Source organism: Molothrus aeneus, unplaced genomic scaffold, assembly GCF_037042795.1.
Source record: "Molothrus aeneus isolate 106 unplaced genomic scaffold, BPBGC_Maene_1.0 scaffold_30, whole genome shotgun sequence".
Taxonomy (NCBI): Eukaryota; Metazoa; Chordata; class Aves; order Passeriformes; family Icteridae; genus Molothrus; species Molothrus aeneus.
In genome coordinates this window covers 1531230-1544242 of record NW_027098964.1, presented here as the reverse complement: position 1 = coordinate 1544242, position 13013 = coordinate 1531230, and the positions used below count along the sequence as shown (strand labels likewise).

Below are 13013 nucleotides of genomic sequence, written 5' to 3'. Positions count from 1 at the left end.
AATCCAAATTTTGGCCAGTTTTGGCTCGTGGACAACGAGTCCCGTTTGCCCTTCCAAAAAAGTCACGTTTGATTTTTCCAGCCCTGCAGATCCATATCCACTCTTCCTTCCATCCCACAATCCCAGGTATCACACAGCAGATACAGAGCTTTGTTTTGAAACCTTTTTTAAAATGTAAATTAATGTTTTTTCTCAGTAGATACAAAAGTGAGAAACTTCACAGGTTTCAGTGTTTTGCACACGCATCCCCCCACACCCTCCCTGGGAATTCCAACACATTTTAAATCTGTAACACTCCTTTTTAGGGGAGGAAAAAACCTTTTTTGTACCCTCAACCTCCCCTTTTCTTTTCCTAACTTATTTTCCCCCTTTCCTGTATTTTTATTTTGTTTTCCTCTTTCTTCCTTTAAGGAAAAAAAGAGCCCCTGCCCCTACAGCCCCCCCAGTGACCACACGAAGCCAAAGATTCCTCTGTGACCATTTAATTTTGGGTTGTCCTCCCCGTGCTATGGGGAGGGTCCTCACTGCCCCCCCCGTGACTTTTCTGGGTCATTTTCAGCCTTGTCCTTGTCCCCCCCCTGGGGCTTTTTGGGGTCCTTTTCAGCCTTGGCCTTGCCCCCCAGGCTCTTCTTGGGGTCACTCTGAGCTTTTCCCTCATCCCCCAGGCCCTTTCTGGGGCTCCCCCCGTCCTTGTCCTCATCCCCCCGGGGCCTTTGGGGGCCCCCTCCATCCCTGTCCCCGCCCTTGGCGTCGATGGCCGCGTGTTCCCTCCGCACCAGCTCCTCCAGCTCCTCCTGAGGGGAACACGGGGGGTTCAGGGGGGTCCCGAAAGGGTTTGGGGGGGGCAGGGGGACCCCCCAGAATTTGCGGGGGGGGGGGGGGGCAGTACCTTCCAGCCCAGGAGCTCAGCCAGAGCCAGGCACCCGCTGTCGCAGTCCCCCAGCCAGGCCACGTCCCTGTGCAGACACAGGGACCCCAAAGTCACCCCCAAAAATCCTCAGGGGGGGCCCTAGGATCACCTTGAGGGTGCCCAAAACCACCTTGAGCACGCCAAACTACCTTGGGGTGCACCCAATGGAAGTCCTGCAAACCACTTTGAGGGTCCCCAAAACCACAGGGTGGGGACAGAGCCCCCCACGTGGCCACACCTGTGCCCCACCTGGCCACACCTGTGCCCCACCTGGCCATACCTGTACGCCTTGTCTGAGTCAAAGTCCATCCCACCAAAGCCCATCAGGGACATCAGGGGGTCACTCTGGGGGGACAAAGGACTGGTTTGGCACAAGGTGGGGGCAGCTGCTCCAAGCCCCACCCCTCCCCCCCCCAACACCTCCCAGAAAAGTTTGGGGGGCAGGGGGACCCCCAAAATTATCAGATTTTGAAGGTGCCCCCCCCCAGCTCACCTGCCCTGTCTTCTCCTTGTTGATGAGGAGTCTGGGGGTGTTGGTGGGGACCCTGTGGGAGGGGGACGGTCACAGGGGGGTCCCCAGGGTCTGGGGGGGTCTGGGCACTGGGGAGGGGGGGTCTCACCTGCTGATGAGGGAGGCAAAGGGCTGCACCTGCAGCGAGGTGCCCATGATGAGCAGCAGGTCGACCTTCCCAAAGTCCTGCAGAGGGAGGGGGCGTCACTGGGGGGGGGTCCCTGGGTCACCTCAGCACCCCCTGAGTCACCTCAGCACCCCCAGCACAAAATCCAGCCTGGGGGGGGGCATTGGGGGCCCCCCAGACCCCACTCACCGACTCCAGGAGGGCGAAGAAGCGTGAGGGGAGGTTCTCCCCAAAAAACACAATGTCTGGGGAAGGGGGGAGATGGGGGCAGGTCAGTGGATGGGGGGGTGAGACCCCCTCCCCAAAATTCCTGCTGAGCCCCCCCCCCCAGCCCCAAAACTCACCAGGTTTCACCAGCCCCTGGCACTTCTCACATTTAGGGACGAGGGAGGAGAAAATCCGCTCTGGGGGGAAGGAGGAGGAGGAGGAGGAAGAAGCTTGGTGGGGAAAGGGAGCGGGGGGGCACAGGGAAATTTGGGGGGCACAGGGACACTTAGGGGGAGCACGGGGGCATTAAGGGGGGGCACAAGGAAATTTGAGGGGCACAGGGACATTTAGGGGGAGCACGGGGGCATTAAGGGGGGGCACAGGGGGACAACAACTGCTGTTCCCACCCTGTGGCAGAGCAGGTGGGGACATCCCCCAGGCACTCAGTGGGATCCCGGCGGGTCCCCAGCACTCAGGGGCATTCCAGGGTGTCCCAGGGGGGTCCCAGGGGGTCCCCAGCGCTCGGGGGTCCCCAGGGCCCCCCCATACCCCTCATCCAGGCCAGGCTGTAGCGCTGGCGGCACGAGGCCCGCAGGCAGTGCGAGGTGAAGAAGGTGCCGTGAGCCTCCACCAGCAGCTCCGGGTCCAGCCCTGCCACCCTCTCCAGGGTGTCGATGTTCTAGGGGGGCCAGGGGAGGGTCAGGGGCTCCCCGAAATCCCCGTGACGCCCCCAGACCAGCCAGGGGGGGAGAGGAGGGGAGCTGTGTCCCACCTGGGTGTAGCAGCGCAGCAAGAGCCCCTTGTCCTGCAGCAGCCGCATGAAGTAGTGGCACACCGTGGGCTGGGGGGGAATTTGGGGGTGCTTTGAGGGTCTTTTGAGCCCCCCCCCCCCCCGATTTGGGGAGGGGGTTGGAAGGAGGTTTGGGGCTTACCTTGAAGGAGGTTTGGGGGTGTTTTACCTTGAACTGCCCCGGGTAGAGCTCGCGGGCGAGGGCGAAAAAGGGCTCTGGGTGTTTCTGGGGGGCACAGGGAGCTCAGGGGGGGCCCCCAGAGAAACTCGGGACCCACCCCAGAATTTGGGGAGGAAAGGGGGGGTACCTTGAAGAACCCAATCTCAAAGATGGCCTCGGGGTAGGGGAGGTTGTAGCTCTGCAGGTTGGAGTAGAGCCCGGTGCCGGGGGAGCGGAAATCGGGGATCCCGGCAGCTGGGGGGGAGTCAGGGTGGGTCAGGACCCCCCCAGGGGTCCCCGAGCCCCCCCCCCGGGACGGGACCCCCCCCAGCCAGAGCACTCACAGGTGGAGATGCCAGCGCCCACCATGCACACGATGTTCTTACCTGGGGAAGGGGGGGACACAAAGGGGTGAGCCCCAAATTCACCCTCGAGAACCCCAAAACTGCCCCCAAATCCTCCGCTGCTCCCCCCCTATCTCTGTTCTCGTTGTCCCCCCTCCGTGCCCAGTTTTCCTGCTGCCCCCTCCCCGTTCCCGTTCCCATTCCTGTTCCCATTCCCGGTGTCCCTACAGTGCTCACTCTTGAGAAACCGGCCCCGTTCCCATCCCAATTCCCATTCCCATTCCTGTCTCCATTCCCCATCCCCATTCCTGTACACCGGTCACTCTTGATGAACCGGCCCCATTCCGATTCCCATCCCGTTCCCATCCCCGTTCCCCATTCCCGGTGTCCCTATTCCCGGTGTCCGTACACCAGTCACTCTTGATGAAGCGGCCCCATTTCCAATGTCCCATTCCCATCCCCAGTGTCCCATTCCCGTCCCCGTCCCCGTACACCGGTCACTCTTGATGAAGCGACTGACGCCCGCCAGGCTCAGCTCGTCCAGCACCGGCTCCGCTCGGTCCCCGCCGAGCCCCAGGGTCCGGGACAGCAGCGCCCGCAGCAGCTCCACTGAGGGGGGACACCCAGGATGTCCCCAGACAGCCACCAAAACCCCCGGAATGTCCCCAAAACCCCACAGAATGTCCCCAAACTCCCCCTGGATGCCCCAAAACCCCCCGGAATGCTCCCAAAATGTCCCCAAAAGTCCCAAAACAGCGCCAAACCCCTGAATGGCCCCAAAGGGTCCCCAAAGTGTCCCCGAAGTGTCCCCGGGAGGTCCCCAAAGTGGCCCCAAGGAGTCCCCGAAGTGTCCCCAGGGTGTCCCCGAAGTGTCCCCAAAGTGTCCCCAGCGGGTCCCCAAACTGTCCCCAAAACGTCCCCAAAGTGTCCCCAAAACGTCCCCAAGTGGTCCCCGGGTGTCCCCAAAGGCCCAGCCGGGCCCCCCGCGGCCACCAGGGGAGCCCGGCGCCCCCAGACCCACTGTCAGCGTCGGCCGAAGCGCCGGGCTCGGGCTCCGAGACCTGCGGGGAGGAGTGCGCGGGGTCACCGGGCTGTGAGGGGCGGTCACCGGGGTGGGGACCGGGGGAGACACCGGGGGCGTTACCGGAGACTCGGCGTCCTGCTCCGCCTCCTCCCGGCGGGCACCAGGAGCCGCGGGAACGGTGGGGGGGTCCCCGGCGGGGGCGGGAGCGGAGGGAACCGCACCCCCGGGGCCGCTACTGGCCCCGCCGGCCCCGGTACCGTCCCGGTCCGCCATGGGCGCGGCCTGTCCGCACCACAACTCCCGGCGTGCCCCGCGGCGGCTCCGCTGGGCGGGGTACGCAGACGCGGCCAGACGGAGGGTGCTGACTGGCTGAGGCACCCGGAAGCGCGGGCGCGGACTACGGGTCCCGGCAGGCGCCGCGGCGGGGATTCCCCGGCCCGCGATGGCGGCCGCGGCCTGAGGCGGCCCCGGCGATGGCGGCCGCGGCCCCCGCGGCCCCGGCGGCCCCCGGCGAGGCCAAGCGCCCCGAGGGCGATGAGTGGTGCGACAGCGGGCTCGGCTCGCTGGGCGAGGGGCCGCTGGGGCCGCCGCTGCCCGCCAGCCCCGCGGTGGAGTCCCCCGAGCCCCTCGCTGACCCCGCGGCCTGGCTGCGGCACGTCCTGAGCTTCGTCACCGACGAGGGCGACACGTGAGGGCGGGCAGGGACCAGGGAACCCCCCCGGGCTCCGGGCGGGACCCCCACACACACCCGGGGCTTGGAGGGTCGCGGTCCTGCCCGGGGTTCCGGTGCGATCCCCCCGCAGCCCCTCAGGCGGGGGTCCCTCGGTAACGGCCCCGGAGCCTCAATAGCCCCCCCAGGATCCTCAATAACCTCCCAGGACCCTCATTAACCCCCCAGGACCCTCAATAAATCCCCCGGTAACGGCCCCGGACCCTCCATAGCCCCCCAGGACCTTCATTAACCCCCCCCAGGACCCTCAATAATTTCTTCCATTTCTTTGGGTACCCCATTTGGGTCTGGGGTGTCAGTCCTGTTTTGGGTGCCCCATTTGGGTCTGTAGTTGCCCCATTTGGGTCTGGGGGTGCCGGGACCCCCCTGCCCAGCCCGTGCCCCCCCCCAGGGCCCTGCACCTGGCCGTGATCCACGAGCACCTGGAGTTCCTGGAGTCCATCCTGCAGCACACGGAGCAGTCGCCCTACCTGGACCTGCAGAACGACCTGGGCCAGGTGGGACGGGGAAATTTGGGGGGGCTATGGGGGAAATTTGGGGTGATGTTTTGGGGTGATGGTGATTTTTGAGGTGGTGTTTTGGGGCGGAGGTTTTGGGGTGGAGGTTTTGGGGTGGTGTTTCGGGGTGATGGCAATGTTCTAGGGCGCTGTTTTGGGGTGATTTAACCCCCTTTTTTCCCACAGACTGCCCTGCACATCGCCGTGGTGCTGGGGCTGGATTTTGGGGTGATGGCTGGGTTTTGGGGCGCTGTTTTGGGGTGATTTAACCCCGTTTTGCCCCTGCAGACCGCCCTGTACATCGCCGTGGTGCTGGGGCTGGGTTTTGGGGCGCTGTTTTGGGGTGATGTAACCCCGTTTTCCCCGCAGACCGCCCTGCACATCGCCGTGGTGCTGGGGCTGGGTTTTGGGGCGCTGTTTGGGGTGATGTAACCCCGTTTTCCCCGCAGATCGCCCTGCACATCGCCGTGGTGCTGGGGCTGGGTTTTGGGGCGCTGTTTGGGGTGATGTAACCCCGTTTTCCCCGCAGACCGCCCTGCACATCGCCGTGGTGCTGGGGCTGGCCGGCGCCGTGCGGCGGCTGCGGGCGGCGGGCGCGGCCGTGGCCGTGCGGGAGCGGGGCGGTCACACCCCCCTGCACCTGGCCTGTCGCGAGGGTCACCCCGCCTGCGCCCGCGCCCTTCTGGGGACACCCCCGGACCCCTGGGACCCCCCCCGGGACCCCCGGAAGGAGGAGGAGGAGCGGCGGGCGCAGCTGGACAGCGTCAACTACGACGGTGGGGGGGACGCGGTTTTGGGGAGGGGGTCGTGGGTTGGGGGGATCCTGTGGCTTCGGGCTCGTCGTGGTTTTGGGGAGGGGTGGGGGGGTCACAGTTTTTTGGGGTTTTCCGCATGTTTTTGGGGGTGGGGACATGGGTCAGGGGCCTCACACGGGTTTGGGATTTAAACATTTTGGGAGGAATGTGGTTTTTTGGAGGGGGGGGGGTCGCGCTGTTTGGAGGGGGGGTACGGTTTGGGTTTTGGGGGGGGTTCCAGGTGCTCAGGCAGGGCTTTGGACCCCCCGAATGTCCCCCCCACAGGTTACACCCCCCTGCACGTGGCCGTGCTGCGCCGGGACCTGGAGCTGGTGCAGCTCCTGCTCCGCGCCGGCGCCGACCCCGACCGGCCGGTGGGTGCCCCCCCCCACCAAAAACCCCCAAAACGAACCCAAAACGGGGCTCCAGGAGGGAGCCTGACCCCGCCGTGCCCCCCCAGGAGCCGAGCTGCGGCCGCAGCCCCCTGCACTTGGCCGTGGAGGCACAGAGCCCCGAGGTGGCCGAGTGTCTGCTGCGGGGGGGGGCACGGCCGGACCCCCGCACCTTCTCGGGGTTCACCCCCCTCTACAGCGCCCGCCGCCGCCCCGACCCCCGCCTGCCGCCCCTCCTGCGCCGCTTCGGGGCCCGCGACCCCCCCAGCAGCGACAGCAGCGACAGCGGCGACAGCGAGGGCGGGGCCGAAGACAGCGAGGTCAGTGCGGGGCCGCTCCCGCCCGGTCCCCCGCACCGAGACCCCCCCGGGGCAGATCGAGGGGCTCCCGCCACTGTCCCCAGACCCTCCCAAGGTCCCCAAACCCTCCCAAGCCCCCCCAAACCCTTCCAACCCCCCCCCAAGCCCCCCCAGACCAGCCCAATGTCCCCCACAAACCCTCCCGAGACCCCCCCAGACCCCCGCAAATCTCTGTCTTCCCCCAGGACGAGTACGACGACATCGTCATCAACAGCCGGCGCTGCCCAGCCTGAGGGCCCCCCCCGGATGGACTCGGGGGTCCCCCCTGCCGCCCCCCAGCCGGGGGGACCCCCCGAAGGGGCGCCCCCACCCCCCAAAATCCCGGGGGAGCCCCAGGGGTTGTGAGGGGTGGGGGGAAATAAAGCAGAGGCTGCAAAGGACATGGCTGTGACATTGGGGGGGACATTGGGGGGACACCTGTTTGAGTGCAGGACACACCTGTGACTCTGGGGGCGACCTGTCTGTCCCAGTGCAGCAGAGCACACACCTGTGACACGGGGTGGGGGGGGCATTTCCACGTTTTATTCCCGGGGTTTGTCACCGTGGGTGGGGCTGTCACACGTTCTGTGTCCTCTGGGTCCTCGTGTGTCCTCCTGTGTCCCACGATGTCCCAGCTCCATCCGTGCCCTGCCCCCTCCCCTCAGGGCCCCTTCCCCATTTTGGGGGGGCCCCCCCCGGGCTGGTTGGGGCCAATGTAGCTCAGGAGGGGGGCGGGGGGCCGGGCCAGCACCTCCTGCCCCACCAGCGGCTGCAGCACGGGGGGCACCCGGACACGGCCGTCCTGGGGGGGCACACGGGGCAGGGTGAGCCCCCCTGGAGCCCCCAGACCCCCGCGGGACCCCCCAAATCACTCACCGGGAGCTGGTTGCACTCGAGGAGCGCGATCAGCATCCGGGGCACGGCGCAGGCGGTGCCATTCACCTGAGGGGGGGACACGGCGTCAGGGGGGCCCAGAGGCCCCTCCCCGGGGGTTTTTGGGGTTCTCCCAGGGTTTCTGGGGGTCACCCACCGTGTGGGCGTGGCGCAGCCGGCCCCCCTCCCCGCTGTACATGATGTTCAGCCGCCGGCTCTGGTAATCCGTGCAGTTGGAAGCGCTGGAAATCTGGGAGGGGGGGTGAAGGGGACGGGGGGGGTCAGCAGGTTTGGGGCACCCCCCTCCTCCTCCTCCACCCCCCAAAATGGGGGTCCTGACCCGGCAGCAAGGGTGAGAATAAAGGGGGGCCCATAAACAGGGAGGGAGGGGGTGAGGGGGGGGCATCACCCTGAGCACCTCAGGATTTTTGGGGTTTTCCCAGAACTGTTTGGACTCTCCCCAAATTATTGAGGCTCTCCCCGAATTACCAGGGTTCTCCCCAAGTTATTTGGGCTCTCCCTGAATTATTATTGGGGTCCCAGACCCCTCCTTCCCTCACCTCCCCAAATTTGCCCCGTCCGGGCATCCAGGCCTCGATGTCGAACTTGCGGTAGGCGGGGAGCCCCAACTCCTCTGTGGGCATGTCCAGGACACTGCAGGTTCCGGGGGGGGGACAGTTAGGAGCGATTTCAGGGGTCCCACAGATTGGGGGGACCCCCCCCAAATCCCCCTCACCGGTAATGGAGCCCCAGCTCTGAGAAAATCTCCTTCTGGAGCCCCAGGAACTCGTCCAGCAGCTCCTCGCTCTCGGTGCCGCGCTCGGCCGCCGTCACCCCGAACATCTCCACCTTTGGAGGGGCACAGGGGGTGACCCCCCCGCCCTCCCCCCCGAGGGTCCCTCCCAGTGCTCCCAGTACCTTGGTGAACTGGTGCACGCGGTAGAGCCCCCAGGGCTCGCGGCCCGTGTCGGTCTCGGCGCGGTAGCAGGTGCTGGAGCACACGACCCTGGGGGGGGACACGGCTCAGGGGGCCCCAAAAAACCCCGGAGGGAATTGGGGAGGGGGGATCCCCACAACGGGAGGGGGTCCCTGGGCAGGACACAGCCCCCCGGTACCTGACAGGCAGGTCCTGCAGCTGCACAGCGTGGTCCATGAAATACCCTGGGTGGGGGGACACAGGGGGGTCACCCCAAATCCATCTGCCCCCTGGGTGAGCCCCCCAAATCCATCTGCCCCCCCCTCCACTTTTCCCTCCTATTTTTTACGAATTTCCTCGCATTCTCCCCCAGTTTTCCCTATTTTCACCCATATTTTCCCCTATTTTCCTCGCATTCTGCCCCAGTTTTCCCCATTTTCATCCGTATTTTCCCCCAATTTTCCCCATTTTCTCCCGGCTCTCCCCCATTCTCCCCCTGCCCCCGTGTTTTCCCGATTTCCCCCCTTTTTCCCCATTTCCCACCTGCAATCCCCACCTCCGAGCTCCCGGCCAGGCACAGGTCCTCGAACCTCGCGGGGTCGATGCTGTAAACCTGGGAGGGGGCGGCGCTGGGCTGGACCCCGCAGCCCTCCTGGGGGGCACGGGGGGGTCACCGGGGGGCACTGGGGTGCCAGGGGGGCTCAGGGGGGCTCGGGGGGCACTCACAAAAACGGCTCCTCGCAGCAGGTCCGGCACCGTCATGGGCAGGAAACCCTGGGGAAAGGCAGATCGGAGACTCCGAGCATCCCCGGGGACCCCAGACCCTCAGTGGGACCCCCCCCAGAGCCTCCCTGGGATCCCCCCAGACCCCCCAGGGGACCCCCTCAGACCCCCCCTGGCTCCCCCCAGGCCCCCCCACCTTGCTGAGCAGTTTCTGCAGGGTGAAGGTGACGAGGGCGTGCTGGAGCAGGGCCCCGGCCCCGCACAGGTAATAGGAGCGGTGGCCTGACACGTGCGACAGGCGCCTGGGGGGGGGAACAGGTGTGGGACACCTGGGGACAACCCCAGCCCCGCACAGGTAATACGAGCGAAGGCCTGACACGTGGGACAGGCGCCGGGGGGGGGGACAGGTGTGTGTCCCCCCCCTCCAGGTGTGCTCACCTCTGCCGGATGATGTCCAGCCCCTCCCCCAGCTCCAGGTGCCCCTTTGGCTTGAAATCGAACACTGGGGGAGAGGAGAGGGAACCTTTTGTCACCTTTGTCACCTCGGTGACCCCGGACCCCCCAAACCCCCCCCCAGCGCCCCCCAAACCCTCCCAACGCCCCCCAGGACCCCCAGACCTTCCAAACACCCCCCAGATCCCCCCAAACACCCCCCAGACCCTCCCAACGCCCCCCAGGACCCCCCAGCCCTCACCTGGTTTCTTCCCAACCACCTCGAGCACCTGGGCCTGGCTCTGGTCCCCAACGGGCTGGGGGAGCACAAAGGGGGGGTTTGGGGGTGCCAGGAGACCCCCAAAGCACCACAGGAGGGGGCAGGGGAGTGTTTGGGGAGGTTTGGAGACCCCCAAATCACCACAGAGGCAGGCAGGGGGATTTCAGGGGATTTTTGAGGGGTATCACCCCAGCGGGGTGGGTTCTGTTGGGTTGGGTGGGTTTTGGGAGATTTTGGGGAGGTTTTAGGGGCCTCACCACAGCGGGGTGGGTCCTGTTGGGTTCTGGGTGATTTTGGGGAGGTTTTTGGGGGTCTCTGTTGGGCTGGGGGGGTTCTGGGTGATTTTTGGGGTCTCACCACAGCGGGTGGGTCCTGTTGGGCTCTTGGGTGATTTTGGGGGTCTCACCACAGCGGGGTGGGTCCTGTTGGGTTTGGGGTGATTTTGGGGAGGTCTTTGGGGTCTCAGCACAGCAGGATGGGTCCTGTTGGGTTCTGGGTGATTTTGGCTGATTTTGGGGGGTCTCACCACAGCGGGGTGGGTCCTGTTGGGCAGCTGCAGGGCCCCCAGGTAGAATCTCTGCTCCAGCTCAGATTCCTCGGCCTCAAGCACCCGGAGCTGCCCCCGGAGGCTCCGGCCCCGCTCCCGCAGCGACGCCAGCTCCGGGTGCTGACAGGGGGGCACCGTCAGGGCCTGGGGGTCCACGAGACCCCCGGGGCACCCCCCAAAATTCCATTCCATTCCTACCGTGTTGGCCGCTGCCTTGTCCCGGGAGGCCTGGGGGGGAAAGGAGTCAGGGGGTCCTTGGGGCTCGAGGAGTGGTTCAGAAAGGGAGGGGGGTCCTGGGGGGAGCTGGGGGGTCCAAGGGGAGCCGGGGGGTCCCGGGGGGGGGGGTCTCACCATGATCTCGCGGACCCCCTGGGCCACGCGCCCTTTCTCCGCCTCCAGCCGGGCGATGCCATCGCGCACCTTCCCCAGCCGCGACCACGTCCGCACCTGAGGGCGTGGCCGGGGGGGCGTGGCTCAGGTGGGCGCGCTGGCCACAAACAAACCGGGAAGGGGAGGGGGTGTGCGCGCACAGGCCCCGCCCAGTCCGGGCCAAGCCCCGCCCCCGCGGTTCCCGCCACTCACGATCTCGCGGAGTGCGGCGCCCCCTAGCGGCCCGCGGCGCCGCTCCACGTCCCGCTCGCTGAGCGCGGTCACGTCCAGCTGCGGCCGCGCGCTCAGCCCCTCGCGCACGTGCTCATACAGCCGGCTCCTCCCGGCCGCGGACCCGGGAGAGGCCCCGGCACCGGGAGAGGCCCCGGGAGCGGGGCCCGGACCGGGAGCGGTAGCGGGAGAGGCCCCGGCACCGGGAGAGGCCCCGGGAGCGGGGCCCGGGCCGGGAGCGGTACCGGGAGAGGCCCCGGCACCGGCAGAGGCGCCGGGAGCTGCCCCCGCGGCCCCGCGCAGCCCTCCCGCCGCCCGCCCCGCCGCCCGCAGCAGCGCCCGGCGCGCCGCCATCTTGGCCACCAGCGTGTGGGGGTCATGTGGGGGAGGAGCCGGGGGCGGGGCTTGGGGAGGAGCCGGGGGCGGGACCAGCAGCGCACACCCCCACCCGGGCGGATTTGGCCTCGCCCCCTCTCGTCCCGGCCACGCCCCCGGCCTCGGTTTGGTGACCCCAGTGACCCCCCCGTGACCCCAGTGACACCCCAGGGTCATTCCAGTGACCCCCCCAGTACCCCAAAGGCCCCTTCCCAGTACCCTCAGTGTCTCCACCACCCTCCCCAGTACCCCTCCCACCCCTCCCCACACACTTCACTCCACATCACCACCAGCATGCTTTAATCTGAATTTTCTGAATTTTACCCACCCAGGCCAGGTCCATCCCCGGCCCGGGGTCACCCCTCCGAGCCCCCCCAGCATCATGGGGATCCCCTCCTCATTTCCTGGCCTGCACGTGGGCACAGTCAGGGGTCTCCCCCCTCATTTCTTGGGCTGCACGTGCGCGCAGTCGTGCTTGCCGCGCACCACGGTCAGCTTGACGCCGGGCAGGTCCTGCGTGCGCCCGCCCTGCACCAGCACCACATGGTGCTCCTGCAGGTTGTGGCCCTCGCCGGGCACGAAGGCCACAGCCTCGCGGCCCGAGCTCAGCCGCACGCGCACGCAGCGCCGGTTGGCCGAGTTGGGCTTCTTGGGCTTGCGGATCAGGTTCTTGAGCACCACGGCCTTGAGCTGCGGCCGGCCCAGCGTGGCGCCCGGCTGGCGGGGAGGCGGCACGGGGCGGCCCTGCCGGTGCATCTGGTTCAGGGTGGCCATGGGGCAGCACGGGGCACAGGGAGGAGGCGGCGGCATGAGCAGGGACGGGGCTGTGCAGGGGACATGGAGAAAGGTCAGGGCGTTCTGAGGGGTTGGGAGAGGCTTTAGGTCCCCAAAGGCACCTGCCCAGTGCCTCCGGTACACCCAGGACCCTTCCCAGTACCCCCAGGACACTTCCCAGGGCCTCCAGTTTGGGGTTTGGGGCGTTTTGGGAAGGAAGGGGAATTTTACGCACTGCAGCGCGGCAGCGAGGCGGCGGCCCTGAGCACGGCACGCAGCGACATCTCCGAGGCTCTGAGAGGAGTAGGCGCGATCAGAACGGCCCGGGGAGGGCAGCAGAATTCCTCAGGAATGTCCTAAAAAACATCGGGGAGCGGCAGCACTGGAACCCGCACGTTCCCCTCACCGCGCCGCCATCTTACCCAGCTCCGAGCGCGCCGCGCTGCGATTGGATAGCGGAAATGCCAATCTCCGTGATTCGCGCGGTGACTGGTCAGACTGCAATTGATTGCTGGAGATCCGCCCCTTCGGCAGCAACTTCCGCGTTAGGCCACGCCCCCTCTCTATAAACCCCGCCCCAAAATTATCTCCCCACCCTTATTCGGCTCCGCCCCGTCCTAGGCCACGCCTCCTACCCATATTTGGCTCACCATCGCCCTCTATTTGCCC

The 13013-nt window shown here is 66.8% G+C and overlaps 4 protein-coding genes across 4 annotated transcripts; 1 reads left to right on the top strand and 3 right to left on the bottom strand.

Moving 5' to 3' along the window:
* Positions 1 to 466: 466 nt before the first annotated feature.
* SIRT2 (sirtuin 2) lies at positions 467 to 4372 on the bottom strand. The gene is made up of 15 exons (XM_066570680.1): positions 4194 to 4372; positions 4071 to 4110; positions 3542 to 3658; positions 3050 to 3091; positions 2854 to 2960; positions 2715 to 2771; positions 2528 to 2596; positions 2305 to 2434; positions 1893 to 1952; positions 1738 to 1793; positions 1531 to 1607; positions 1404 to 1455; positions 1191 to 1255; positions 890 to 956; positions 467 to 794 (listed from the first exon to the last, which is right to left on the bottom strand). Exons 1-15 carry the CDS (start codon positions 4344 to 4346, stop codon positions 522 to 524), a joined length of 1365 nt encoding a protein of 454 aa, XP_066426777.1. The 5' UTR covers positions 4347 to 4372; the 3' UTR covers positions 467 to 521.
* A 156-nt stretch (positions 4373 to 4528) lies between these two features.
* On the top strand, positions 4529 to 7225 carry NFKBIB (NFKB inhibitor beta). Its single transcript, XM_066570714.1, has 6 exons — positions 4529 to 4761; positions 5195 to 5300; positions 5830 to 6076; positions 6380 to 6468; positions 6555 to 6806; positions 7031 to 7225. Exons 1-6 carry the CDS (start codon positions 4547 to 4549, stop codon positions 7076 to 7078), a joined length of 957 nt encoding a protein of 318 aa, XP_066426811.1. The 5' UTR covers positions 4529 to 4546; the 3' UTR covers positions 7079 to 7225.
* A 120-nt stretch (positions 7226 to 7345) lies between these two features.
* SARS2 (seryl-tRNA synthetase 2, mitochondrial) lies at positions 7346 to 11549 on the bottom strand. Its single transcript, XM_066570839.1, has 16 exons — positions 11178 to 11549; positions 10947 to 11042; positions 10794 to 10823; positions 10575 to 10715; positions 10031 to 10085; positions 9775 to 9838; positions 9533 to 9638; positions 9340 to 9387; positions 9157 to 9265; positions 8813 to 8858; positions 8616 to 8703; positions 8434 to 8546; positions 8258 to 8351; positions 7855 to 7947; positions 7701 to 7766; positions 7346 to 7626 (listed from the first exon to the last, which is right to left on the bottom strand). Exons 1-16 carry the CDS (start codon positions 11547 to 11549, stop codon positions 7486 to 7488), a joined length of 1662 nt encoding a protein of 553 aa, XP_066426936.1. The 3' UTR covers positions 7346 to 7485.
* A 304-nt stretch (positions 11550 to 11853) lies between these two features.
* MRPS12 (mitochondrial ribosomal protein S12) lies at positions 11854 to 12801 on the bottom strand. The gene is made up of 2 exons (XM_066570758.1): positions 12580 to 12801; positions 11854 to 12394 (listed from the first exon to the last, which is right to left on the bottom strand). Exons 1-2 carry the CDS (start codon positions 12626 to 12628, stop codon positions 12012 to 12014), a joined length of 432 nt encoding a protein of 143 aa, XP_066426855.1. The 5' UTR covers positions 12629 to 12801; the 3' UTR covers positions 11854 to 12011.
* Between the last annotated feature and the right edge of the window lie 212 nt (positions 12802 to 13013).

Coding starts and splice junctions, on each gene's coding strand:
- MRPS12 (XM_066570758.1), bottom strand. CDS start 12,628: ATGTCGCTGCGTGCCGTGCTCAGGGCCGCCGCCTCGCTGCCGCGCTGC. Junction 12,395..12,579: donor CGCCTCGCTGCCGCGCTGCA/GTGCGTAAAATT, acceptor TCCCCTGCACAG/CCCCGTCCCTGCTCATGCCG.
- SIRT2 (XM_066570680.1), bottom strand. CDS start 4,346: ATGGCGGACCGGGACGGTACCGGGGCCGGCGGGGCCAGTAGCGGCCCC. Junction 3,659..4,070: donor CGCTTCGGCCGACGCTGACA/GTGGGTCTGGGG, acceptor GTCCCCCCTCAG/TGGAGCTGCTGCGGGCGCTG. Junction 795..889: donor CTGAGCTCCTGGGCTGGAAG/GTACTGCCCCCC, acceptor TGTTCCCCTCAG/GAGGAGCTGGAGGAGCTGGT.
- SARS2 (XM_066570839.1), bottom strand. CDS start 11,549: ATGGCGGCGCGCCGGGCGCTGCTGCGGGCGGCGGGGCGGGCGGCGGGA. Junction 8,859..9,156: donor CTCGGAGGTGGGGATTGCAG/GTGGGAAATGGG, acceptor CCCCCCACCCAG/GGTATTTCATGGACCACGCT. Junction 7,767..7,854: donor GGCTGCGCCACGCCCACACG/GTGGGTGACCCC, acceptor TCCCCCCCTCAG/GTGAATGGCACCGCCTGCGC.
- NFKBIB (XM_066570714.1), top strand. CDS start 4,547: ATGGCGGCCGCGGCCCCCGCGGCCCCGGCGGCCCCCGGCGAGGCCAAG. Junction 4,762..5,194: donor GTCACCGACGAGGGCGACAC/GTGAGGGCGGGC, acceptor GCCCCCCCCCAG/GGCCCTGCACCTGGCCGTGA. Junction 6,807..7,030: donor GCGGGGCCGAAGACAGCGAG/GTCAGTGCGGGG, acceptor GTCTTCCCCCAG/GACGAGTACGACGACATCGT.